General features: G+C 45.2%; 1 protein-coding gene across 2 annotated transcripts; it reads left to right on the top strand.

Annotated features, from left to right (window-relative positions):
• The first annotated feature begins 5 nt into the window (after nucleotides 1-5).
• On the top strand, nucleotides 6-27,998 carry NUB1 (negative regulator of ubiquitin like proteins 1). 2 transcript variants are annotated; one of them, XM_057550176.1, is made up of 15 exons: nucleotides 6-105; nucleotides 2,578-2,695; nucleotides 5,223-5,390; nucleotides 7,096-7,154; nucleotides 8,178-8,248; nucleotides 10,726-10,908; nucleotides 11,417-11,508; nucleotides 12,768-12,874; nucleotides 17,977-18,163; nucleotides 18,849-18,956; nucleotides 19,844-19,996; nucleotides 23,649-23,795; nucleotides 25,739-25,834; nucleotides 26,523-26,700; nucleotides 26,962-27,998. In XM_057550176.1, the coding sequence occupies exons 1-15, from the start codon at nucleotides 35-37 to the stop codon at nucleotides 27,138-27,140; spliced, it is 1,917 nt and encodes a 638-aa protein (XP_057406159.1). In that variant the 5' UTR covers nucleotides 6-34; the 3' UTR covers nucleotides 27,141-27,998. The 2 variants fall into 2 exon arrangements, with proteins under 2 accessions (XP_057406159.1, XP_057406160.1); XM_057550177.1 differs by having other exon boundaries at nucleotides 99-234.

Genomic DNA, 27,998 nt, shown 5'->3' with positions numbered 1-27,998 from the left:
AGAGGCTGCGGGGGCGGGGCCGGCCTCACCCGGAATGAAAACAAACGGCGGCCGCCGCCGCATCCGGGCATTCGGCGGGTCGCGGTTGGCGCTGCTGTGGCGCAGGTGAGGAGACGGCGGCTGGGCGTCCAGTCCCAGACCCGGGTCTCAGCCGCGCCGCCTGGCGCCCCCGCTCCCCCGGCGCGACCCCGACGCCAACCCCGTGTGGGTCGGGCGCGACCGCAGCGGCGGGAGGTGGGCGCCCTGCGCGGAGGCTCGGCCGGGACTGGGGTCGGCGGGCCGGGGCTTCAGGTCGCGCCGGCCGTTCGCCGCGCCCTAGGTTTGCTCTGGGCTGGGCAGAGGTGCTGGGTATTTAAGAAGAAGATTGAATAGTGTCTTTGGAGGGAGAAAGAGAAATATATGTATATATTAAAATTAATTAGCCATACAAAAAGCTTGAGTCATAACACTGTAATTCCAGATATGCCATTTGGGATTTGTTTGCAAAGACAGATTTTCTTTGCTGTTTAATGAGAAAACAGTTTATTTTCTCCAACCTTGACGATCTGATTCTGTATTTCTCAACTCCTTCCCATACTCTTATTTTTTAATACAAGATTCTTGTAATAGTCTGCCTAAGAGAAAAATTAATGTATTTTGAATGAATATATATATAGATATATATTTGAAAAGCTCTGGGGAAAGGTAGCGTTGATCGATTTATTACAAAAGTGAAAGTGAAATTTTAAAGGAACGTTTGATACCCTTTCGCTTTCAGTTTAGAGCAGTAGTACTAATGAATTTCTGCTTTTGGTGGGGGGCTGTGTTGCCGAACATTGTATGGCATCCATGAAACGTTCAGTTCTCCAGTTAAAATCGGAAACTGATTTATTAAACCTTTTTCCCTTTTGATTTGATTTAAAATATGTATCCTCGTTTATTCGGTTGTCTGGAAGTGAAGTTTTGTAAGTTTCAAGACAGTGGTGTAATCTTTTTTCAAACATAAGTGGTGGTTCATAGACCCTCCTTGCTGTTTATTTGCTGGTTGGGTGGAGTGTGGGCCGAACACTAGTTTTAGGAAATCCCTTGAGACTTTGGTCAGGTAGCTACTTGGATGGCAGAGGGCTGTGCATTCATCCTTCGAGATAGCTTGGCTCCAGTAAATGGCCCTGTCCCCACAAGTGATACTTTAGTGGGAATTTCTGAACATTAATGAGTAGAGAACTAACTTTGTGTAGTGGTCCTGTAAGTTATTTGTGTTTGGAAAACTAATGCTCATAAGTGCTAATATGCTTTTCTGTGCGAGAAGCAGTTTATTAGTGCTTGAAAATCTGGGGTTCTTTTGTAGGTTACCTGGATGCACACAACCGCCTCTTTGATGTGTTTTTTTTCTTTATCCCTTTTCTCCCCGCTATCCTGATAACCCTTTTTCTTGCCTCCAAATTGATATAAAATAGATTTGAACTTTCTTTTAAAACACTTGTTTATGGAATACACTTAAGTTCTCGAACTTGATTTAAAAATCGGGTGAATTGAGTTTTGGGGAGTGTGGAATACAGGCCCTGAATAAAAAAAAGAAAGTTACTTGTCTAGGTTACATTAACTCTTAACATATTTTTTCACTCTCTAGAATGTGTCTTCATCCTTCAGGAGTAACAACTTTTGACTTTTCTTACTGCTTATCTGTTTTGGCTGTACTGCCCCTGTCAGCTGTTTCATTCTCTAGCAGCCTCACTCACCCCTTTGAGTTGGTGTGCTAGTGAAGGATGAGTAGAGAGCTCCATTGCTGCGTGTGATTCTTTGGGAGAGAGAAGTTACATTCACAGGACAGAGAAGCAGCAGGGGATTTCGCGACAGAAGGCAGAATCCAGTGGTCCAGTGTTGTAGGCAGAAGTTCCAGTGCTAGTTATGATGCTGCCTAATTTTGCATCCTTGATCGAGTCATTTTACAAACTTGGGCCTTGGTTTTCTCATCTGTAAAATGATGGCCCAGCCAGTATTGATTTGAATAGTATATGTAGATTTGCTTTTACGCTTTATCACAAAATAGCATGCATAACTTTTCTAGGATTGTGAACACTAAATTTTTAATTTAAAAAATTAAGATATAGAAAATATTTATTATTGATAGTTCATGGTTCAAGCTAGCTTTTCTTCATGTTTACCTGCCAGGGTGATTGGTCTTTTGTGTTGAAATAGCCAACATACAGGAGAATTGATAAGCTCTGCGTCAAATTCTTTAAGTTCACTACTTTAGGGATTTATCTTATCTTTTCTTTTAGAGAATAATAGCAGGTTAAGAAATAGAAAAGTGTAATAAACCTTGCTACATATTAGCAACTTTGAAATATGTATTTTTATATAGTATATATAATTGCATATGTAATATATATTTCAGTCTGTATGTAATATATATATCTTTTAGAGAAGCCTGGAGCTAGTTAAAAGCTAATCTAAAAGTAATTTAGATTAAACTGGAGAAGGAGGAGTGGAGGAGACCTCTGCTTACTCTACAAAACCCGTCAGTGTATTAGGTAAGTTATAAAACAATTTGAAATGTGGAGTGGGGTATCATTGATGTACTGTTTTGCTTTCAAGGATGGCGCAAAAGAAATATCTCCAAGCAAAATTGACCCAGTTTTTGAGGGAAGACAGAATTCAACTCTGGAAGCCTCCATATACAGATGAAAATAAAAAAGTTGGTTTGGCATTGAAGGTATTTTTCTTTTAAGACATTAATAATTAGTTGTGTTGTAAGTCTCCTTGGTAAGTAAGATTCTGAAGTCACCAGAAATTGCCAGGCACAACCAGGTAAACTTTTGTCATAACCAAAAACATCAGTGAAAAGCAGGTTCCCACATTTTATTAGCAGTTGGCAAGCTTATTTTTATTTAAAAAGATTTTATTTATATGAGAATGGTATCTAATTATTTTGGCATATATCATTTCTAATACCTTCACGATGTTACCTAAGTTTACTAATCTGGGTGTTCCTGCTAGCGGGGCAGTTCCAGTCAGAAGCTTAGCGTGTGAGCTGTTCAGGGTTAGCGTTCTGGTGGGTTCTCAGCCCTCCTTGCTACTGTGGTCTGCTGTAAGACAATGCTTCCCTCCCCCAGCTTTGTTTACACTATGGCTATCTGTTCATTTTTCCAAAATATATTTTCCTAATAATTATGCCTCGGTTTTTTATGGTATCATCAGAAATGGCATCATTTTACATAAGTGAAACTTCTAGAAATTGAAGTTTGCCTGCCTTTTGAAGCTGAGGAACATTAATCATTTTTGATAGAAATCTATTACATTGGAATATCCTAGAATGTACTTCTCTGTTTTCTCAGTCTGAGTATATTGAGATAAACAGTGTAACATTTATCAAGGACTAAGGATTGTCAGGAGGGCATCAAATTGTCCTGTGTTGTGACACAGTGACGTGCTTGGGAGGTGATAGCTGTGTCAGGGTCTTAGAGTTTTCCTGTCTCTCTCGTTCCTGACAGGACTCACTTCTTAGTTGTTGCAAACCTTCTGATCTTTCTTCTGAATCTGCTTGGTATAAATTCTTGGCTTAGAAACTAGGTGTGACATAATAAGAAAGCTGTTTTCTGTCCCCAGTTCCTGGCACGGAGCTCCTAAAACCCTTGGAAATTCCCGAGTGGTAAGGGTGACAGGGGCATCTTTTGTTCTAAGAGGCAGCTCTTTGGAGAGAGCTTCAGGGTGGGGCTGCTCGCCTAAAAGACCAGACTTTGATTAGAAGCTTGCAACTTTCAGCCCTACCCTCCCACCTCTGGTGAGGGCAGAGGGCTGGAGATCAAGCTATTCACCAACGGCCAGTGATTTAATCAATCCCAGTGATTTAATCAATCGTGCCTACATAATGGAGCCTTCATAAAAACCCTTAAATGATGGATTTTGGGAGCTTCCAGATTGGCAGACACGTCCATGCGCCAGAGAGTAGCACATTGCAGCTCCACAGGAACAGAAGCTCCTGCACTCTGGACCCTTCCAGACTTTGCCATATGTACATCTCCATATAGATGTTCATTTGTACTCTTTATCATAAACTATAATAATAAGTAGAGCATTTTCCTGAGTTCTGTGGAGTTGTTCTAGCAAATTACCAAGACTGAAGGGGTAGGGGTTGTAGGGACCCTTGACTTTGTAGCCAAGTCAGACAGAAGTGTGGGTAACCTGGGGGCCCGATACCTGGTGCCTGAAATGAAGGCAGACGTGTGGGATTGAGCCCTTAGCCTGTGGAGTCTGCCTCTAACTCCAGGTCGTTAGTGACAGAACTGAATTGAATTGTAGGACATCCAGTTGGTGTCAGAATTGGTTGGTGTCAGGAGGGGGAAAAAACCCCTCACTGGGTAATTATGTTTTATGTTTTCTAGAGAATTACAGAAAGTTTTGTTTTTTGGTTTTTTTTTAAATTTATTTTATTTATTTATTTTTGGCTGTGTTGGGTCTTAGTTGCTACGCACGGGCTTTCTCTAATTGCGGTGAGCGGGGACCACTCTTTGTGGTGCACCGGCTTCTCATTGCGGTGGCATCTCTTGTTGTGGAGCACGGGCTCTAGGCGTGCAGGCCTCAGTAGTTGTGGCCCACGGGCTCTAGAACGCAGGCTCAGTAGTTGTGGCGCACAGGCTTAGTTGCCCCATGGCATATGGGATCTTCCCGGACCAGGGCTCAAACCCATGTCCCCTGCATTGGCAGGCAGATTCTTAACCACTGCGCCACCAGGGAGGTCCTCTGATCTGTTTTGTAACTTATGTGTACCATGAACATCTCCCCTATTATAAATATATACTTACACCATCATCTAACCTGACTTGTTCTCACAAGTTAGGAAAATTAGAATGTTTTCTCTGTTTGTGTTTTTGGTTTTTTTGTCCCCACCCTTTAGTGGTATTGAACAGTTCATTATTCCTTAAAATAATTGTGTATATACTGCAGTTACATAAGTCACAGCCCACCTTGCTTTTCCCCCCTAGCGTAATCCCAACTGGTCTTACTTTCTCTCTTGGGCCTATTTTCCTGTCCTTTCCTGGTTTTGATGTTTCCCTGGGTCCTCTCTAAACTCTACACCTCTCAAGATGTCAAGCCACAGTCTGGATTTCACTATAACGGGGGTGACCACCACTCATTAGTTTTTTCGCCTTAGAGTCCCATGTGCACTGTTCTGTATTATACTTTTTTTCTTTTTTGAGTTGGTACTGTATTGATCTGTGTTTTTAAATTTTTCTTCATAGGACCTTGCTAAGAAGTACTCTGACAAGCTAGAATGTTGTGAAAATGAAGTAGAAAAGATAATAGAAGAAATACGTTGCAAAGCAGTGGAGCGTGGCACAGGCAATGAGCACTATAAAGCAACAGGAATCGCTACAATTGAAGTCTTCTTACCACCACGGGTGAAAAAAGTGAGTAGTTTCCCCAAATTTACATAGTTACTAATGCTTAGTTAACTTGGTAATGCGATTAAATAAATTATGAGTTCTTTTTGAAGATACAATCCAAAGATAAAATTCTTTTCAGTTACTTTACATGTTGAACGTTTACAAACTTAAAAGTCAATTTTATGGATTCTTAAGCTGGAACGTTTACAAAGTAGTCTGGCCTGCAGGCTTCACAGAGCTGTGCGTCACATTCTTACCTTTTCTAGAGTTTGAATGAACATTTAGCAAAAATGGGGAATAAAAGATTATTTCAGATTTTCTAAAACTGTGTGCAGTAGGACACATCACAAAGGAATTCACCTTTTTTTTCTATGCCAGTGGAAGCCAGAGGCATAGCTGAGCGCCCAAGCAGGGCCACCGTAACCTGGGCCACCTGTGTCAGGGCCACGTCCTCAGTAGTTGAAGTCCAGAAATGTTACTGAGGTAGGGCACCCAAGGGTGCCTCTTCAGACTGATCAATGTTAATTATTCTCAGAAGAAATGAAAGTGTGTATAAGAGTTACCATATGACCCAGCTATTTTACTCCAAGAGGAATGAAAGCTATGTCTACACAAAAACTTTTACATGAACGCTTGTAGCAGCTCAGTTCACAATAGCCAAAAGGTGGACACAACCCAGATGTCTGTCAGTGGATAAATGGAGTGCACCCATACAATGAATATTATTCAGCCATAAAAAGGAACGAAGTACCGATACTCTACAACATGAATGAACCTCAAAAACATTATGAAAGAAGCCAGACACAAAAAGCCACATACTGTGTTGTTCCATTGATATGAAATATCTACAGTAGGCGAATCCATAGAGACAGAAAATATATTCATGGTTGTCTGGGGTGGGGGAAGGGGAGGGATTAGGAGGTACGGCACGTGTTTGGTTGGGGAGATGGTGAAAATGTTCTGAAATTTGATTCTGGTAACGGTTGTATAACTCTGTAAATACACTAGAAACCATTGACTCTTATACTTTTAGACAGGGAACTTTAAGGTATGTAAGTTACATCCCTATAAAGCTGTTAAAGATTTCTAGGAAAAACAAAGAGCTTTATTAGAAGAAGGAAATTATATATGTATCTATCTCAGAATGCCAGTTCGGGAATTTAAAGGGCAGTATGTATATACAGGACTCTTCATTGCTAGTATCAAGTACCTGGGAAAGCAGACCACCAGTCAGAAAGCTGATTGGTGAGTATGGAATCGGAGCAGATGATTTGCACGGTCTCATAGGTGTCCCTGGTGGTCCCATATTTTCCTCTGAAGCCCAGCCATCCGAGAAGGAAAGGTTCCAAGAACACGTCTTGCTGCTCCCTCCTCAGTGGGAGCGCTGAAGGGACTATCTCTTTTGCTCACTGAGGGGGCCCCAGTGCCAGAGGTTGTGGGATGGGTCCTTGTGGAGCAGAGGCCAGCCCCCTTGAGTAGACAGGGGACAAACCCCGCTGAGCAGCTGCGTCCCCCCAGACTGAAGCCCTGCCTGTGGTGCCACACTGCTGCCCCCTTGAGGACTTCCGGGTCACAGGGTCAGCACACGTCAGGTTTTGTTCAATAGCTTCATGCTAGGCATGCGAGTATTTACATCGTCTGATATCAGCCTGTCTGGTTTTATAGGCAGAGTAACAGCTCCAAAAAGTGTCAAATTCAAGTGCATTTTATTTGTCTTATTTTTAAATAGGATAGGAAAAACTTGCTGGAGACCCGACTGCATGTCACTGGCAGAGAACTGAGGTCTAAGTAAGTATCTGTGTGCCCTGTGCCCCAGGTGCTCTTGGCTCTTTTACACCCTCTCATTTGATCCTCCCTGGCCATCCTGTAAGAGAGATGGGGCAGGTATGATTATCGTCACTGAATGGAAGGGAAAAGTGAGGCTTTGAGGCTGAAGGACTTATGCAGGCTCACACTGGCATTTAAGGGCAAAGTGAGAACTCAGGACTTGCAGCAGTCTCCCTCACTTCCTGGTGTAACTTGAGAGCAGGTGGGAACTCTGGATGCATGTACTTGATCCGTGTTTGAATCAATGAATGAGTGATAGAAATAGGACACAGCCTGATACTGGCCAGATCATTAGTTTTGAATTTTATTCCTTAATGCACTGATAGCTTGCTGTGGTGTTCAGTGAAGTATTTCAGCCAGTTTCAGGCTGTTGGCCCATTTGTAAAATGAAAAAAATACCTGCCTGTCACATACCAGTGAAAATCTAACTTTTGAGACCCGGTCAATTACTTCATCTACTTGTGTATTTTTAAATGGTAAGTATTTTGAATACCTCCAGGGATAGCCAGTCAGTGTTTCTTAAAGTGATTTTTCTCATTTTCTTCTTTGGTCTACATCAGGGCTGTTAGGGATGGATTCAGGAAGCATCATTCATTCAGCACACAATGAGCAGAAGATTGTATGGAACAACCCCCCCTATTTATGGGCTCCTCCAAGGAGACCGCAGAAGGTATAGAGGATGGATTTTCTCCTGACGTGCAGCTAGGGCCCTCCTGTTCAAACAGATACACAGCACCAGTGGTCTCTCCTTCACAAGGAACCAAATAGTAAAACAGATAGTTTACAGAAGGACATTGTCTCTGACACAGTTTCAAATAACCATCTAGTAAGCTGACTTTATCTGAAGTAATGTTGTGAGTCAGTAAATTGGAATACTGGGTGTTTCTGAGAAGAATGTATAAAATAGCTATCATGATTAAAATCTATTTAATGGATAATAAATAACAAATTTGGTAACCTGTAGTTTTCTGGTTTATTTTACAGAATAGCTGAAACCTTTGGATTTCAAGAAAATTATATCAAAATTGTCATAAATAAGAAACAACTTCAACTAGGTATGTTATGGCAAAGTATGCAGAATTTGTAAATCAAGTCAATAGAGAAATAATGACTTTGTATCTTTTTTTCGCACTCTTCCTCTGTTCAAAAATTTTGGGTGGCTTTATCACGTATATAATGCAAAACCAATTATTTTAGAGTTTACTAAAATAAAAATGTAAAGCAGGAAGCAACTTTTCCAGAGATACTCAGTACAGGTCTGATGAAATGTTACAGAATGGAAGTCTAGGCGTGCTGAAAGTAAAATAGAGTTTCTAGTGAATTCTCCCTGAGGGAGAAGAGCTAAAGCTGAGTGAAGACGGGGAGGAGGCTGCGGTGGGGAGCGCTCCAGACAGAGCGCCTCGTGTCAGAGCCGCATCGTGTGAACTCGAGGGACGGAAAAGGTCCAGTGTGGCTGAGTGTAGCAGGTGAGCAGAGGGCAGTGCTGTTTAAGGATGGAGGGCCAGGCGGACAGGCCACATTGTAAAGATTATAGTGGTGGTTCTTAACCCAGGGTGACTTTGCCACCCAGGGGACATTTGGCGATGTCCGGAGACATTTCGGGTTGTCATGACTTGGTAGCAGGGGGCCAGGGGAGGTTGTGCTCATAACAGTTAATGGGAAGAGACCAGGGATGATGCTGAACATCAAGGCACCGAACGGTCCCCACAGCAGAGACTTAGTGCAGCTCAGGATGCCAGTAGTGCTGCTGAGGAACCCTGGGCCTGAGCCTTACTCGGTATTAGAGCGCTTCTCTCCAGAGAGGTGGGAAGCCATTGGTGCTGGGGAGTGGACACAGTTATACTTGTGCTTCAAAGATCACTTTGGCTGCAGTAGGGGAATGGATGTGAAGGAGACACGAATGGACTTGGGAGACCGGTTAGCTATTGCAGCAGTTCGGGCAAGCACTGTAGTCTGTTTGGTTTCCAGTAGGTTCCTATGGCCTACGGAGAGTCAGGTTCCCATCCCAGCCTGATGTAATGCGGCCTTCACAGCCTAGCCCTAGTCGGCCTTTCCAGCATCACCTCTAGCCATTTCCTGTTACCTGTTTTAGATATCTTTGCACTGTTTGTCATCTCATCTCTATGTTAATTAGTTTGTGGTATCCTTCATTGGGCAGAAATCCTTGATTTTGATGTTATCAAATCCATCAGTTTTTCACCTTATTGTTCGTGTTTTAAGGAGTTCTTTCCTCAAGCCCAGGGCCGCACGGATAGTCTCACCAGAGGTTTTTGTTTGTTTGTTTGTTTGTTGTTGTGGCTTTAAAATCTAGTAAGATGAGTCTCCCTCTTGGCTCTTCTTTATCAAGGTAACTTGGCCATTGATGGATCTTTCTTTTTCTTTTTCTTTTTTTTAAATTATTAATTTATTTTTGGCTGCATTGGGTCTTCGTTGCTATGCACGGGCTTTCTCTAGTTGCGGCGAGCGGGGGCTACTCTTCGTTGCGGTGCACAGGCTTCTCATTGCGGTGGCTTCTCGTTGCGGAGCATGGGCTCTAGGCGTGCAGGCTTCAGTAGTTGTGGCTCGCGGGCTCTAGAGCGCAGGCTCAGTAGTTGTGGCGCACGGGCTTAGTTGCTCCGCGGCATGTGGGATCTTCCCAGACCAGGGCTCGAACCCGTGTCCCCTGCATTGGCAGGTGGACTCTTAAACCACTGTGCCACCAAGGAAGTCCTTTATTTTTCAATATAAATGTTAGAATGGTTGTCGAGTTTCTAAATATATATATGTGTATGTATATGTACGTATGTATATGAATGTGTGTCCGACTAGAGTTTTCAGAAATATGTTCAAATTTATATGCTTATAGTTCATAATATTATTTTGTTATTTTATAATGTTTGCTATCTATATTTACCCTTTTTGCTTTTGTTTGTTGTTTTTTTGCATCTTTGACTTAATTTTTGTTAGGTTTGTATATTTGATTAATTTTTTTCATAGAGCCAGCTTTTGATTTTGTTCATATTCTCTTTCATTCTGTTCCACTGACTTCTCCCTCTGTCTTTATTCCCATTTTGTATGTGAGGACGTGGACAGTTAAGTGGTTCACTCAGGGCCATAGAGTTAGGAAGGGGTGGAACCCAAGGTGTTTGTTTTTACCCACTTCAGTAAATCACCTCTCACGGTGCGCCGCTGCACTCTGGCCTCCAGTCCATTGCTGAGAACTGGATTATACCTCCAGCTAGAGGTGGGGAGAATTCATGTCTCTCTTTGCAGTAGATTCTCAAGCAGTTGATTGCTTTAATTTGACCTTATGATGAGAATAAAGAAAATTACAAAGGATTAATTTAGTCAGCTCATTTTCACTGGCTGATTTTAACCAGTGCTTAACAATAACATAGGTAAACAGCCAAATTTAAACATCTTCTTACCAATCATGTGGCATGGTGGTTTGCAAGTGCTGACGCAGGCTTAAGAATTCCATTTAACATAGAAGATGGCCTATTACCCAGTAAATTTAATGACTTTTTATAACATGCATTTCTGATTTTGACAGGGAAAACACTTGAGGAACAGGGAGTGACCCACAATGTAAAAGCTATGGTGCTCGAACTAAAACAGTCTGAAGAGGATGTGAGAAAAAATTCCCAGGTTGAAGAAGAAGAGCAGAATGAAGCCAAACTAAAAGAAAAAAGAATTCAGAGGACTAAGAGAGGCCTGGAGATACTGGCAGAGAGAGGTACACAGAGCTTCAGGCTTTTCGCTCAAGTCCTCAAAGGTGGCAGCAAATCACGCAAATGGGCCAGGGGCGTGCGTGGGAGGGGAGTATCACATTTCTTTTTTTTTTTTTAATAAATTTATTTTATTTATTTTTGGCTGTGTTGGGTCTTCGTTTCTGTGCGAGGGCTTTCTCTAGTTGTGGCAAGCAGGGGCCACTCTTCATCGCGGTGTGCAGGCCTGTCACTATTGCGGCCTCTCTTGTTGCGGAGCACAGGCTCCAGACGCGCACGCTCAGTAGTTGTGGCTCACGGGCCTAGTCGCTCCGCGGCATGTGGGATCCTCCCAGACCAGGGCTCGAACCCGTGTCCCCTGCATTAACAGGCAGACTCTCAACCACTGCACCACCAGGGAAGCCCGAGTATCACATTTCTTGTTGGCCTTTCTTCCCCTACAGTCTAACATTTTTAATGTCACCATCATCGCTTTTTAACATTGAATTAATGGAGTTCCTTTTGGTTTTGTTGCAGCTGAGATGGTGGTGGATCCAGAAACCACACCATACTTAGACATAGCTAACCAGACGGGCAGATCAATCAGAATCCCTCCATCAGAAAGAAAAGTAAGTACTGTAAGAAATTTATGGCTTGTTCTTTGATCTGCTGTCAGAACAGAAGTGGTTTTCTATTTATTTTATCTTGGAATGTTATTGTAAAGGATTAGAAACAGCTTTCAGTCTCCAGCTCATAAACAGAGAACATGACCATGTGATGAGTGCTGCATCTGGCCGGCTCACCCTGTGAGTTTCAGTGCCTGAGTACAGAACGGCAGGACCTCACTGTCCTGGAGCAGTGGCTTCCTGTGGCAGTGTTTGTTTTGCTGTAGTTTATTTTACTTGGGGGCCACATTCCCTAAGGGATGGATCAGAAGAGGGGGCTGGGGTGCTAGGTAGTTTGGGAAAAGTGGGACAGATGATTCTGCCATCTCTTCCCCTGTCTCTCCACAGCCCCGTTCTCTAATTTGGAGTAAGGGGGAAGTGGTTTTACCTTTGCACATATCCAAGGGGGTCTTTCTAGAAGCATCTACAACTTGGCCCATGAGATCAGTCTCTGAGCTGGAGTCCAGAAGCTTCTTATATGAAAAGCTTTAGTGACTGTGGGTCAAGTTAATTTTAATTTTTTGGTCTTTAAAGGACACTTTTGAGTAGGTTTCACTTTATGAATTATGGATTTAAAATTAAGGATTAAAGTTAAGTTTTAATAAGAGAACTTTGTAACTCTCATTGAATTGATTTTTTTATGGCAACTATTTGCCCACTGCAGATATTACATTCGTATATTAAATGATGATATTTAGATCTTTAGGGGAAACCTTTACAAAATCGAATTATATACAAATTCAAATCTAAAAATATTAATGAACTTTAAAGAAATTTGGATCACCTTGCAAAAATTGTTTTAGAAATGCTACAGTTGACAAATACTTCAGAAAAAACCTGATTAAGAATAGAGAGTGAAATGAATGCTCTTTTTAAAAAGGATACAGTCATTACCGGCTGTTTTTTTATATGTTTAGTCTTAGGGATACTAGAAATAGATCTAGATCAGCCGATACTAAAATAAAGTGATGAAAACGAAGGGACAGTTGCCGGTTCTGACCATTTCAGCCATGTTAAATTGAGTTCTTGGTTTCAGTGTTTAAATGAAATGAAGGTTTAATTCTGTTTTCCTTAATTTTGGCTTTTAGATTTAGTTGTGATCTTGAGTTTTTTGTTTGTTTGTTTTCACATTATTTGATTTCTTTAGACTTAATATGCTTTTAATATAATTCGTTTTATTATAGTTTAAAGTGATGTTTTTTTAAATCCTTATTTTTTCCTAGGCCCTTATGTTAGCTATGGGATATCATGAGAAAGGCAGAGCTTTCCTGAAAAGAAAAGAATATGGAATAGCCTTGCCATGTCTGTTGGACGCTGACAAATATTTCTGGTAGGCGCTTTTGTACTTGGTGAATGCCTGTTTGAAGGAAGATGACAATTACACACAGCACCCCCCACCCCGTGCACTTCAGACTTCAGATTTTCACCGAAGATGGTTAACGTAAAAGAGTAGTTATGGTGTAGCCTGATTTGTGAACTGTTTCTCCCCGTTCCATTTCTAATTGATCTCTCTTCCCTGTAAAGAATTTTATAAACATATGCACTTATTTTTTTACAACAAGCATGTAGGGTATCATGTCTGTTTCTTATGACATATTGTCAGCCTGAACTGTCCATTATACAGTCCCTGTCAGCTTTTCACTTAATGATTTTGGTGTAGATGTTGATGAGCATTCCCCAAATCCATTGTTTCATTAGGCGCTCCAAAACGGTGATAACTTATTATTCCTTCTGCATTTATTGCTAGAATTCATTTGAAAAATATTTTTCCTTATCAGCTGTTTGGTCCTCCTAAGGTACAAGTTGTACAGAAAGACAGAATAAAATGCTGGGTTCTTTCTCTTTATTTTCTTGTTTTCAGAATAAATGAGTTGCTTCCCTAGCATCTTCCAAAGATGACATCACCGGTGAGGTTTGCCTTTTTTTTTTTCTTTTAAGTATCAGTATGAGCTCATGGATTTTAACACATTTGATACGCTTCACACCTCAGAGCTTAAATTGGCTGTCTTCAGCTGGCAGGTGGTCCTGCATCCCTTTGACCCGATTCTGGTGTAATCTTTGTAGTCTCTGCTCTCTGGTGCCCAGAGCTGGTCCAGACTCATCCTGAATATTTCCTGCCCCAGAGCAACAGCCAGCACTTTCTCAAGGGCTCCTGGTTAATGGGAAACAGTACTGAGAAGCTATAATCCAGGCAGATGAAATATTTGAAAAATAGACTTGATGTTTGAAATATTCAAAAGGTAACAACATCAGTGTTATTTTCGTTTCCATTTTGAGGAATTCCCAATATATACAGTACATTCAAGAAGATAAATGTAAGTATATATAGTTTGCCGGCTGTATTGGCAGCACCCTGTGTTATAAGTGAACAAACTTAAATTTAAGCAAAAAGGGGGATTTATTGTATAAAATATTTGGGAGGAGGGGGCAAAGCTGAAAGTAACCAGAACAAGGGCTTGGTGCCTCTCTGGTTTTCCTCCTCCGCCTCTTTGTCTCTGCTTTTTTCTGAGTGTCAGTTTTATTCTCTTCTGCTACAGGTAACAGTGCAGGCTGTAAGTTAGGTCCTTAAATTCAGGTAAATTTTTTATTCCCTTCCATAATTGTTTCTAACTTTTTATTCTGGAAAATTTCAAACATATAAAAATAGCGACTAATATAATGAGTTCCCATACACTTATAATCCAGCTTCAGCAGTTATTGAGACATGGTTATCTTGATTTGTCTGTATGAGCCTTTCTCAATCTTTTTACCTTGGACACATCCTTGAAGTCATTTTCAGGTCTCAGGGAGACCCTGAATAAAAAGAACTCTCTCTTCAGTTCACAGTACGTTAACATGTTCAGTGAGTAGTAGACATAATAATCCAATAATAATTGTCAGTGCCTTTTTAAGTAGAAAATACTGGGTTTTTCTCCTGGGGATTTGTTTATTCAGGTCAACTTATTAGCGTAATTTTTGTGCACGTTCCCTCTCTTCGTAAAGGAGATCAACTCTAATGCAAGTCCGCAGTGGAGGTGGAAGAAACTTAAGTTCTTCTTCTTCCTTTGCCCCTTGATGTTTTTCCTGCCTTCTCCAAGTAGGCTCAAAGTTCTATCACAGCTTTCTTTTGTACATCTTGGGGTATGGTATGTAGTATGACTGAGAGTAGTTTCTTTGCCCTATTTAAAGCTAAAAATGTAAGTTCTGCTTTTGGCCAAGATGGAGTAACAGGGACCGGATTTACCCTCTCCCCTGCAACAACTGAAAAACTGGGCAAAATGTGTAAAAACAGTGGTTTTCTGGCAGTGCAGGACAGTGGTCCCTGAGGTGGGGAAACAAACGAGTGGAACCCTGTGAATTGTTTCAGCTCACTGCCTGGAGTTCCCAGGCCTCAGTGTGCGGAGCAGAAACCCAGGCAGAGCCTCCTGGTCTCCCCTGAGTGGAAGAGATGGAGCTCGGAATCCAGGGAGGCCACAGTGGCGGGAGGAGAGAGCTGCCTGCGGGAGAGTGCACAGGGCGCCCCTGGACTCTTCTGCTGAGTGATGGTCAGCACAGGCCTGTGAGGTCCCACCCACCCTGCCCCCAGGCTGGGAAAGCACCCCCTCAGAGAAGCAGAGAGTTCACAGAGGGCAGGTGATAACCTGTGGGAAACGGGGCCTTGGCCAGAGAATTCAGTAGGGTGTGGCCTCGGAAGAAGGGCTAATTCTGCCCTACAGGCTGCTCTGGTCCCCACCTAACAAAGCTTAAAACTAAGCCTTGAAAAGGTCACACCACTCTTTTCAAGTAACATGTTTTTAACTGCATCCCAAGCAACGCTTAATGATATTTATTGAACCCATGTACCGAGAAATACGAAAAAAAACTACACACAATCCAGTTCCTTACAGCCAGTAATAAAACTAAAAATGACTTTTTAGCCAACCTTCCTTTTAAAAAAAGCAGATACCTAAGCTTAGCTTACCTTTCTTGAAATTAATATCTTTATTTTATATAAAAAATGTAAAACTCATGAGGCAAGTGTAATAAGTTTCTGTTAAATAACTGACTTAAGCCCAAATGGGATTTAATTTTTCTAAAGCTAGGCTCAGTATATTTTGTTTAAATCAATGTTATACATTGATTTTAATTAATGTTTTTAACATGAAAATTTATTGGCTATTGACTATTAAGGCTACTAAAGCAAAATCAATAAAAATATACTCTAAGACACAATTTTATACAAGGCTTTAAATTTTTTTCTGAGTGACATGATCAGGTTCAAATATAGCCCTAACAGTTTCAAAATTATTATATACAGGTGATGTCATGATCTCTTTTATAGGCCTATATACCAATAAAAAGTGTTATTTTTTTTAAACTAAAAGAATGAAATGAACCTCTTTAATGTGAGACCTGTGCTGCGTTTTGGTTTTGGTTTTGGTTTTGGCTTTGGCTGCACAAATACTCAATTCTGGGTCAAACTTATACGCATGATTTTATTTTTAACTGAAAGGAGGCAGTTTCTGTCCTCACTCTTGGTGCTTTAGACACAAACAAGCCTGTTCACATGTGTGAGACTTTGAAAACTGGCTAAATGTCCGCTGCTTTCCTGAGAATGGTGGGGTAGGCTTCTCTCCCAGAAACAGAAGGCATCTACAGGTAGATCAGTAAATCTCACCTGGAGTGTAAGATCAGACCATGGTCCATGAACTTCTTCCTCTCCTCTCAATGTCACGTTCTCAGGCCAAGCAGAAGATTCAGAGAAGGTGCCCCTCACCCGGTCATACATCTGGATGTGTGTGCATGTGTGTAAAATATGGTGTGTATGTTACAAAACGTTCACAAAGAATAGAAATGTTCAAAGAAAGCAACCACAAATAAAAAAGGAAATCCTGCTCTGAGAGATTATTCTTATGCCCCAGTGGATTGTCTTGTATGCACCCTGGTGTGCAGGCACTCCACTTAGGAGACTTCTGCTTTAAAGCATAAATGACAGAGACTTCCCTGTCGTTTATGGCGCAGTGGTTAAGAATCCGCCTGCCAATGCAGGGGACACGGGTTCAGTCCCTGGTCTGTGAAGATACCACATGCTGCGGAGCAACTAAGCCCGTGCGCCACAACTACTGAGCCTGTGCTCTAGAGCCCACGAGCCACAACTACTGAGCCCACGTGCCACAACTACTGAAGCCTGCGTGCTTAGAGCCCATGCTCCGCAACAAGAGAAGCCACTGCAATGAGAAGCCCGCGCACCGCAACCAAGAGCAGCCCCCGCTTGCCACAACTAGAGAAAGCCGGCGCACAGCAACAAAGAGCCAACGCAGCCAAAAATAAATAAATTAAATAAATACATTTATTAAAAAAAAAAACAAACGTAAATGACAGAATCAGAGCTCTTCCCCGCCCCCCACCCCAAGCAGATTTTGATGGGCAGGATGGGAAGCTTGAGGGCATGCAGGTTTTGTAGTTTTATACCAGAGCAGTCTTACTTTTAGTAGAATACGAACAAAAACAGATGAGATCTTTAAAGTTTGTGAACGTTCGAAATTTTACTTTCTTATTGAAGAGGGTTCAAGCTTGAGATCTAGATTTGCATTATGAATTTCTAACATAATCACAATTTAAAATCAAAATAAATTATCTCGATGCCCATCTTTGTCAACCTTCCATTGCCTTGCCTGTCTTCTCCCTTTCTCTGTATCTGGGTTCAGCCTGCTGTGACAGCTGCAAAGTAGCATTTAACCTGCACCTGGGCCCCAAGATCAGCTAGGCGTTCAGAGCCTGGCATTTGCCTGGATTGTTTTTACCCTGCTGTAATGTGATTGGACATGAATGCCTTGTCAGAGTCTTCATCAAGTGAGGCGTTCATAGTAAGGATTTTTTTTGTTTTTTAGTGTGCTTTTAAAGCTCTGGGGTTCTGACTTTGGCTGTGTATTAGGATTACCTAGGGGGGTTTAGAAATACGACGTCAAGGCCCCACCTCCAGAGGTTTCTGTTACAATTGATATAGTGGGGTCCTAGCATCAGTGTTTCTTAAAAAAAAAAAAGAAAAGGAAAGAAAAATTCCTCATCCTGGTGATTCTAATTTGCAGTCAGGTTGGAAACCACTGCTTTAAAGCATGGTCTCCCCACGTTTGCTAAAGGGTTCTGACACAGTGACCCCGATTTCCGCTTCCTGCCAAGCCTCTTTCCCAACATGGCAAGGGTGTGTGTGTGCATCTGTCTGTCTGTCTCTCTCTCTCTCTCTTTCCCCCTCCCAGGGCAGATGGTGTTGAGCTTCTATTCCTGAGCCCTAACTCCTTTTTTTTTTTTCCCATTGGAAGGATTCAGATTATAAATACAGTTCCCTTCATAAACATTGTGATCTCTGTCTTAGTCTTTGGAAATACACCAAAAACTGGAAAAAAAAAATTCCAGTAGTTCAGAAAAAGGTTTTTACTGCTTCTTGCCAGTGATGTCATTTCCTGTCTTTGGCAGCGAGTGCTGCAGAGAACTGCTGGACACTGTGGACAACTATGCAGTACTCCAGCTGGACATAGTGTGGTGCTACTTCCGCTTGGGACAGCTGGAGTGCCTGGACGACGCAGAGAAGAAATTAAACATGGCCCAGAAATGCTTTAAAAACTGTTACGGAGAGAATCATCAGAGACTGGTCCACATAAAAGTATGTTGCTGTAGTTAGTTTTAGGTATTAGTGAGCCCATTTGTAGAATTTGAGTTTATTCCTGTTGAAGTGTTTAGACTGCTGCCAAAGGTGATTTATTTGATAGTAGTATGCAATGTGTTCTTTTTAAGCTATATTTTAAGGGGATCGTTAAACATCTTGTAAGTTAGCCTGTGACCAGAGGAACACAGTTTTCTAGTCACAGAAACCCATTGATCACTGTGACCGAGAGAGCTGGTGACTGTATTCATTAGAGTCTAATGAAAGGTTTAAATGCAGAAAATAGACATTTTGAACAGTGACAGTTCACACGAGTGAGTCACAGCTCCAGAGCTGGGCTCTGAATAAGGATTTTTCTCAGGCAGTTTCCACAGGTCATCAGAATTCTGCTTGGGAATTGCAGGGCAACATAAGAGATATTCCTGGTTTGGGTTTTTGCATACGTCCCTCCTGACCAGAGGGGCCCCTGTCCTGGGCACCTGGAGGTGAGAGGTGTTCTGTTTGGGATAGGCGATGCCATTGTACCCTGGGATCCTTACTTTTGCCCTCAGCAATAGTGAAGATAGAAACATTTTAGTAATGCCATTTTGCCCCTGTGGAGATGAAGGGAATTATAAATGTGAGTATTACAGACCTGTAATGAGAAATAAGACAGTCTTATCTTTTTTTCCCCCAATAATTCTAGGGGAATTGTGGAAAAGAGAAAGTCTTGTTTTTAAGACTTTACTTGCTCCAAGGTATCCGAAATTATCACAGTGGAAATGGTGAAGAGGCTTATGAATATCTCAACAAGGTAAGAAAATGGATGCTCCAAAGTTGTGACCATTTTCACCTACTTTGTTTTTTAATCCCCAGAAGTTAAGTATTTCATAAACTCAGTGGTGACTGGTGAGGAAAGTGCATCTCCCTCCCTTCCCCTCTCCTTCACATATACTGTAAACACATTCGTATTTGTGAGAGTACAGGCAAGATGCTGTAATAAGGACACCTCAAAAAGGCAGTGGCTTTAACTGGCTGGAAGTTTCCGTTTCTCTCATCTGGCTGTGGAGGTGAGCAGCCAGGGCAGTGGGGCAGCTGGTGTGGCAGGTGAGCAGCCAGGGCAGTGGGGCAGCTGGTGAGGCAGGTGAGCAGCCAGGGCAGTGGGGCAGCTGGTGAGGCAGGTGAGCAGCCAGGGCAGTGGGGCAGCTGGTGAGGCAGGTGAGCAGCCAGGGCAGTGGGGCAGCTGGTGTGGCAGGTGAGCAGCCAGGGTGGCTCCTGTCAGTGCCTCTTCCAGCCAGCAGAGGGAGGGAGAGAGTCCGGGGCAGGCCTCTTTAGAGAGGTGACTCAGGAGGTGCTCCTGTTATTTCTGCTACATGCCATTGGCCTAGACCATCTGGCTACACTCAGCTCCAATTCAGGGGACTTTATTACCAAAAAGGAGGAGATAATGGATACCAGCCCCTCCCACAACCCTCAGCCTATTTTCTCATGTTATACTGCATATAAGTCATGTGAGTAGAGAGGGTGTTGTCTCTTTGCATTTGCACTGGTTGATAATAGGTCACGTTTAGAGGTTTTATCTAAAATCTGACACACCCTGCCTAATTCACATTGGGTACAGTCCAATTTCCTTTAGGTTTTAGCTTTGTGTTAAGCTTTAATGTTACTATGGTTACATGATTCTTATATTTTTGTCTGTAGGCATGTCAGCTCTTTAAAGAGCTATACATTGATCCATCAAAAGTTCACAGTTTGATGCAGCTGGGGTTCAGTGCCCAGGAAGCTCGGCTTGGCCTAAGGGCATGTGACGGGAACGTGGCCCATGCAGCTGCCCATGTCACCAGCCGCAGAGAGGTACCTCGATATGGTCTTGGCAATGCTTGGTTGAGGCCTTTGCCTTTGAGTAGGTGTGAAACTTGAGGCAATAGCAAAATTATCTCCAAAGTGCCTTAGCTCTCAGATATGAAAGAACAGAAAAAGACAATTCCGTAGTAGGTATTATTAACAAGGAACTCTGTATTGCTTCAGACTTGGAAGTCAGGAGAAAAACTTGTCTTTTTTAATTGCATCAGTTTTCAGACAGTGCAGTTTCCTTCCTTTTATTCTTGCTATGGTGGCAGGTAGCTCATAAGTACAGTTACCCAAGCAGTCTTCTCTCTCTCTCTCTCTCTCTTTTAATCATAGTACATTTCTGGAAAGCATTTTAAAGGGGTCTGTGTTTTCCAGGGAGCCATTGTTACAGTTCAGGATGTCATTCTTGCCTGGAAACATGAGTCAAATCATATGAACAATTAACATTATGTTATAAAAGCAAAGATTCAAAACTATAATCATTTAAAACAATTAGAGATAAGTACAGTTAAAAGAAAAACTTAGAATTTCAGAGTTGGAAGGAATGTTACCATATTGAATATTGTAGTTTTACAAATGAGGAAAACAGGCTCAGAGGTTGTCTTTTCCGGGGTCATGGGTCAAATCGGTGGCAAAACCTGAACTAAGGCTCTGGTTTTCTCCTGTACTTTCTAATTCCCATCTGAGAATAGCATTCTGAGTTTTTACAGAAGGTTCTGAAAAGCCAAGAGATATTATAAAATGGTAAAAGTTACCACTTCACTTCCTAACTTTTTATAAGTAGCAAAAATAAGTGTTTTTTTTAAAAAAAATAGTGTCCTATCAGATGTGCATTTAATGAATTAAACTATAAGCCCTTGGAGAAAATAAAAAAACAATAGTGTATACAGTGCAATTGACCCTGCTCACTCTTCCACTCAGTGGATGTGTAGTTGGGATGCTTTTGGTTGAAGGCAACAAATTCAGACTGGCTTCAACACCCAATAAAGAGGGTAAGGGAGGGATTCACTGGCCTACTTAACTGTAAAGAGCCCAGAGGAGGGCTGGGTCTCAGGTTAGCTGCTTCAGTGGCTTCGCCCTGTCGCTGAGTTCTGGTTTCTGTCTCTCTGCCTCCTCTGTGTTACCGGGGTCATCCCATCACACCAAGAGCATGGCCCGGGTCCCAGAATCCTCAGAGACCTTCTGAGCTGCTCACTGATTGGCCACCTTTGAGCCGGTCACCGTGGCCAGGGGAATGCCAAGACCTGACTGGCTTGAGCCTGTCTGCTTAGCTTAGGCTGGTCACGGCCTACCTGGGGAACTAGTCAGCTTCCCACACCCTAGGGAGAGCTGGGGTGGCTGGTGGGAAGACCAGCTCCGAGTCCCATAGCAGGTGAGCTCCGTGAATCTGCTGTCCTCTCAGCTCCTGAAGCTCCGGGTTTGAACATCTCACTGAGTAGAGGTAATAGGTGATTCCTAAAAGTTTGACTTTTTTGTACATCGTGGCCCTGAGTACAGGCCAGTTTCTCATCTGGCAAAAGAAACAGACTAATGAAACCGAGGTCACTGTACAGTGCTGAAGTGTTGCGAGGCCGTGAGAGGCAGCGTGGCAGCCTTCCTAAGAGATGTTCAGTCATTTTGCCTGTACGAAGCCGTGACTTTAGAACCCAGTTCTCTCGCAACATTTGACCCTACCGTGTCGATAAGATTTCGCAATACAGTGCTTACTGTCATTTCCTTGGTTTATTTTCCTAATTCTAATATAAAGAGAAATATCATGTGTATCTACATGGGTCAGAGAAAACTGACTTAGGCATTTGTAATAAGGAAAAAGGGTTCTTTGAGGCCCCAACTTTGTGTCAGCTCTGAGGCCCGTGTCTGCTGGCTGGCTGGCTGGGAGGGTCTTTCTCTGCTTGAATGTTATTCGTGCTTCTTATTAGCCTTTTGAAATATAAGTGGAAGAAGCTGGAGTTGCAAGCAGAGGATGGGACGGGGTAGAGGCATTTTACACGGTGTGTACGTGTGAATGAAAGTGGAAATGGGAGTGATAGGACTACTTCCGCCGGCCTGCGTGGGTTTTGTGGTGAAGCGGGGTGGGGGGGGTCAGCTGGGAGGCGGAGCCGGGGCCTGGGAGCTGGAGCCGCAGGAGCGCTGGCTGGCGCCTGACTGGGTGTGGGGAGGGGCTGCTGCGGGACTGGAGGAGGTGCGTGAGCTGCCGGGCCTGTGCAGAAGGGTTCGGAGTCGGGGAGACTGGCCCGGAGGAGGCAGTTAGAGGGCGCGGTGGAGGTGCGGACCGCGGCCCCGGGGAAGGGGGTGGGCAGCGGGCTGGCAGAGCTGCCGAGCCGTCGTCAGCCCCGCTTGCTCACAGGTAGGTTCTCCACTGCTGTAAACAGGGAATTACAGGCTGAGGTTGTCTTCATCCCTGGAAATGTGGGCAGTCACCCCTTCTGCCTAGTCCTACTGCCAGCTGGGAGTGTTTGGTTCCGTGGCGAGGATTCCTTTCTTCTCCTGAGAGGTGAGGCCGTGTTCTTGCTCTAAGAATGTAGAGGGGACCCTTGTTGCTTGCACTGAGCCATGGAGGTAGGAGTAGCTACATCAACGGAAAAAGCTGTTTTCTCTGCTGTTCTCCCTGTGTTGGGCCGAGGGCTGACCATTTCTAGAATGTGCAGAAGCCGTCTCTCTGCTCTGCTGTCAGTGATGACCTTGACTGGGTCACCTGTCTTGAGAGATTTCTGTCTTCTCATTGGCAAAATGATGAGGTTGGATTCAGTTAGTGGTTTTCAAACCTGTTTTAGTTCTACTGTTTTAATCAGCAGAAATCCTTTTAAAATGATACTTGTGGGAATTCCCTGGCAGTCCAGTGGTTAGGTCTTGGCGCTTTCACTGCCGGGGAGATCCCTGGTCGGGGAACTGAGATCCCACAAGCCGCATGGCTCGGCCAAAAAATAAATAAATAAATAGAAATAAAATAAAGTGATACTTGTTTTCAAAACAAACTCAGAACTCTCCTGATGAGGGCTGAGGTGGGAAGAGGAGAAGAGACTGAACCTGTGGCCTTCCTCAGGCTCTTGGAGCAACGCCAGGCACCTCTGAGACTCAGGGTTGAGAACCACGGGGGTAGGTGACCTTTGTCACCTGGCGGGAGCATTCTTGGGGTTTTAAGTGGACTAAGTTCTCGCTACCCAGGGAGTGGGGGGTGGATCAGTGGCTTCGGCGCCATCTAGGACCCACCCACCCCCTCCACGGCCCCCACGTTCAGAGTCACATTTCGGTAAGATCCCAGGTGACTCAGCAGAGGCTGAGAAGCCCTCCCACCCATGCAGGAAGCTCCTCCCCCTGCTTCCTAGAAGAAGGCACGTCCACCTCTCTGTGGGTCCGCAGGATGTGCCCGCTGGTTCCCAGTGGCCTGTTCTGGTGCCACGTGGTGGTCCCCGAGGTGCTCTCTTCCCTCCCTGGACTGACGTCTCCGGCTCCCGCTGGGCTTCCCCATGAGCAGCACACCCCTGGTCTCTGCCCTAGTGGCCCTCATGCTGGGCGGGACAGGGAGAGAGAGAGTCACCTCTCCTTGTGGTTTTCACTTTGCCTGGTGACCCCGAGAATCCTATAGAGCATGGATTGAGAAGGCTTTCTACAAGACCGCAACCCCTAACTTGGTGACTCTGCTGTTTTCCTAAAGAAATTGGACCAAATAAGGAAGGAGGAAAAAGAGAAGAAAAGACGCCGCCTGGAGAACATAAACTGTTTGAAAGGAATGGGCTACTCCGCTCGCGCAGCCAAGCAGGCGCTCCACCAGGCCAGCGGGAACCTGGAGGAGGCCCTGCAGGTAACCCCTCCCTGGCCTCTGGCCTCCCTGAGCAGCCCTGCTCCCGGCCCAGGCGCCACCCCTCCACTTCTTCGTTGAAGCTGCTCTCTTGTCCTTCCTGAAGCCAGGAGCCCCACGGCTGCAGGCCTTCCTCTTCATTCCTGGTTTGGATCTAAGGGTCAGAGCTCTCTTGTTCTCGAACCCAGTGGCAGAGCCAGAACGACGAGCCCCAGCCACCTCAGTGCCTGTCCACGATTCCGCAGGGCTCACAGGGCAGGAACTTTGATGAGGTTTCTGTTTGCAACAGCAGTTTAACAGTAAGGTGGACGAGAAGAAAGGTGATTGAAGTTTTAAGATAATTTTTTTGAATTAAAATGTTTTCTTTGAATATTTAGTTTTATTAGTTAGTCAGTAGTACATGTTGGCAAAGAAGTCCTCAGAAGTGACCAAACAGGTTGGGATCCAGATTAGTGGTAACTCTGCCTGGGTCCACGTCCTTTGCAATTTTTGTTCAAGGAGCAGACAGGATACTTAATGAGGCAGGCGCTGTGCTGAGTCTCAGCGGAGATGACGCCTGCCCTGGGGGAGCCCACAGGCTAGTGGGGAGACAGACGCAGAGAGCACAGTGGCGTAAGGGCTACCATGTGGGAGCGCAGCACAGTGGGGGAGCAGGGGCTGCAAGCTGAGCTAGGGGGGGCGGTCACGGGAGAGGGTCCGGCAGACGGAGGAGAAGCGGGGTCAGCGCCAAGGGCTGAAGCATGAGGCCGGGGGAGTTGAGCCCCCCGGGGTTGCTGAGGCCTGGGTTACACCTGCTGGAGGTGGGGCGGGGTGGGGAATGGCCAGAGATGCGGCTGGACAGGTGGGCAGGGGCTAGGCGGGCCGCGTCACCTTGTTTGCCCTGCTGGGGAGTTCACACTGAATCCTACAGGCAGTGGGGAGCCTGCCCTACCTTTGCCTTTTACTCTCAAGACCTCCCATCCTGTTCTTCAGAGGTCCCCATTAGTCAGTCCGTTAACCCTTGGACAGCATGGGTTTGAACTGCTTGGGTCCGCTTATGCGTGGACCTTTTTCAATAGTAAATACTATATATAGTACTCCACGATCTGCGGATGCGGAGCAACTGTGGATACTGAGGGCCCACAGTAAGTTATACTTGGGTTTTCCACTGCGATGAGGGTCAGCGCCCCTAACTCCTGCGTTGTGCAAGGGTCGACTGAATTTTCAAATATATGTATTAATATATTTTTTTAATTCAAAAATGTTATTTGAATATCTCATTTGATTTCTTAGAGAAATTTAAAAATTCTGAATATGCGGAGGGACTGATGGGGCTCAAAACTAGTTTTTAGTTATACAAATAGTACATAAATACATTTGATCAATATAGAAGTATTTAGTGTTAAAAGGGAAATTCCCCAAAAGGGCTTTATAAGGTTAAGAGTCAGTATCATGTGACAGAGAATTCAAGGGTCCAAAGAACTCTGCTCTTCTCCTTGACATTGTAAACCTAGAGCATGTCACCTTCCAAAGAGAAGTCACATTGGGCAGCCCTGGACTGCTTACAGCTTTCCGTTTATAGCTCTTTATGACCTTGTCACCCCTAAGGCTGAGCTGCAGCAAGCTTCTGTTTTCTTGGAATCCTTCCGCCTGCTCTCTCACATCCTTTCCTGCTTCCTCACATGCGCTCTTGTTGCCTGAATAGTCTTGTTCATCCTCCAGACCTCAACTCAGACACGACCTTTGGCGGGAGCCGCCTTTGAACAGCAGCCTCTCCAGCCGCAGCCTGTTCAGGGGTCCCTCTTCTCTGCTTCCACAGCACCCCGAGCCTTGTCCGCCACAGTTGCCCACACCTGTTCGTGTGTCCCGCGGCTGTGCCTGCCTAGCACGTGACAGGTGCTCAGTCTCTGCCTGAGTGCCCGAGCGGATGTTAGTGATGAGTAACGGGTATCCCTGTACGTTTTTAGATTCTTCTCAGTCATCCTCAGATGTGGTGGTTAAACGATTCTGGTCCGGAAACCAACAGCCATCAAGAAAGTCCTTCTCGGGAAACCATTGACCAAGTAAGTGCAGGCGCCCTGTGCCCCTCTCCGCCCGGGCAGCCTCGTGTGGGACTGGCTGGCGGGATGAGGCTGGCGGCCAGGCGGGGCCGAGTCCTGGGCTCCCTGGGGCTCCCTGGGCTCCGGGTGTGACGGGCCCGCCCGAGGGCGCAGCCTCCGTGCAGCAGTTGCAGCGGGTGGAAGCGGGCACAGGCGTTTCCTTCAGAGTAGGAAACCCAGGGAAGTGACGGGAAGGTTTGCTTCAGGCTCTTCTCCTCTTTTCTGCACACGCCTCTTGGGGCATCGCCTCCCGTTCCTGTCAGCCCGTTCCCCTGCCTGTGACCTGCAGGGATGCCACTGTGCTGTCCACGTGTGCCCCCCATCACGTTAGCCTGCCCAGCGCGCTGCACACACGTAGCTAATGGTACTGGTGACAGCTAGGTCTGTGCCCGCAGCGCTTCCTCTGGCTTGCGAGCCGGTTGCCGTTCTGAGGTGACTGGGCACCAACGTGGTCGCCTCAGGTCTTCTCCTTCCTTTCCAAGTCGCCGCACGCGCACGTCAGCGCGGGAAGGCCAGTGGCACACGCGTGCGGTGGGTTGTAGGAACGTGTCCCCCCGAGACCTGGCTGTCCCGGCCCTGCGTGGGGGCGGGAGCGCCGGGCACGCGGCGCGCCGTGTGTCCTGGGCCCTCAGTGCCGCCCCCCTTCTCCCAGCTCGTGTACATGGGCTTCGACGCGGCAGCGGCCGAGGCAGCCCTGAGGGTGTTCAGGGGAAACGTCCAGCTGGCAGCCCAGACCCTCGCTCACAACGGTGGAAGTCTTCCTCCTGACCTGCAGCTCTCGGCGGAAGATTCTTCCGCAACGCCACCCACGTCCCCGTCCGATTCTGCAGGTGGGTCTGCGGTCTCTGAAGACCGGCTGGGAGGGAGTGTCTGCTCGGGCGGAAGCCGGCAGGCGGGGCGTGCGCCTCCCGGCGGGGCGTGCGCCTCCCGGGGCCACGAGGGGCATTCGCAGACCTGCACGCCTCGGGCTGCTCGGGCGCTGTGGCGGGAGGGCCCAGTTGGAGCTGACGTGCGTCCCTTTGGTCCCCGTGGAGGTTTCTCTTTCTGTCCTCCTCCCTCAGCTCCCCTGTTGCTGCACTTCTTTACTGCAGGGACCTCTAGCGCCTCAACAGATGAAGATATGGAGACAGAGGCTGTGAATGAAATCCTGGAAGATATCCCAGAACATGAAGAAGATTACCTTGACTCAACTCTGGAAGACGAAGAAATTATTATTGCAGAGTACTTATCCTATGTAGAAAATATAAAGTCAGCAACAAAGAGAAACTAAATGATGAACAGAAATAAGCACTTAAGTTTCTGCTTATAAATTCTATCATTATGAAAAGTGTAATGCAGGTCTTTTTTTTTTCTTACGTTTTATCTGATTTTGCTCCAGCGTGCTTCCTACCTGGGGGTGGGAGGGGTAGGCGGGGAACAGGGATGTGAAGAGTAAGAGACTTGGTGGGGTGGGGGGGGGGCGGGTGCCGGTCCCCAGGGTCCTTCTTGGGAACTGAGCTGCCTCTGGCCTGATCCTGCGGTTCCCAGCTGCCTTCAGGTTCCGCAACCCTAATGCCGCCCTCCCTGCTCCTTTTTTTCCCCACCCAGAAATGGGAAGGACTGGGATAGGGTGGCCCCTAGGGAAGGGATCCGGGAGGAGCTCATGGGAGCGGAAGCTGGCCCTGTCTCCTCTTCACCCTGCCCGGCTCTCCTGCCCTCCTGAGCCCCCTGCTCGATCGTCTCCTCCTTCCCGTGATGCAGCTCTGCCTTCCTGCTTCAGCCTCTCTGCCCCATCCCGGAGACGTCCTTTAGATCCTCAACCACGGCAAGTGCTCTGGGGGCCTGATGACGAGGCATCGGCTCCCGCAGCCGCACCAAACGGTGGCAGACGCCCTCAGCCTGAAACGTCCGTGTTTTGTGCTTAGCTTAGTAAAGTAGGCACTTGAAATTCCAGGTTGAAATTCAGAATATATATATGTATTCAAAGTTCTTCTTTACAAAAATAAAATCTTTTATTAAATGGTAAAGTCTTAAATGCTAACCAAAGCAACTTATTTTTAATTAGCATTTTTAGATGCATTTCTGTCCTATTAAATTCACTGCTGGCTAAGGTAAGATACCTGTCAGAGATTAAAGTATGTTTTCTCCA

This window comes from Balaenoptera acutorostrata, chromosome 7 (genome assembly GCF_949987535.1).
Source record: "Balaenoptera acutorostrata chromosome 7, mBalAcu1.1, whole genome shotgun sequence".
Classification (NCBI taxonomy): Eukaryota; Metazoa; Chordata; class Mammalia; order Artiodactyla; family Balaenopteridae; genus Balaenoptera; species Balaenoptera acutorostrata.
This window is presented reverse-complemented; position numbering and strand designations above follow the sequence as displayed.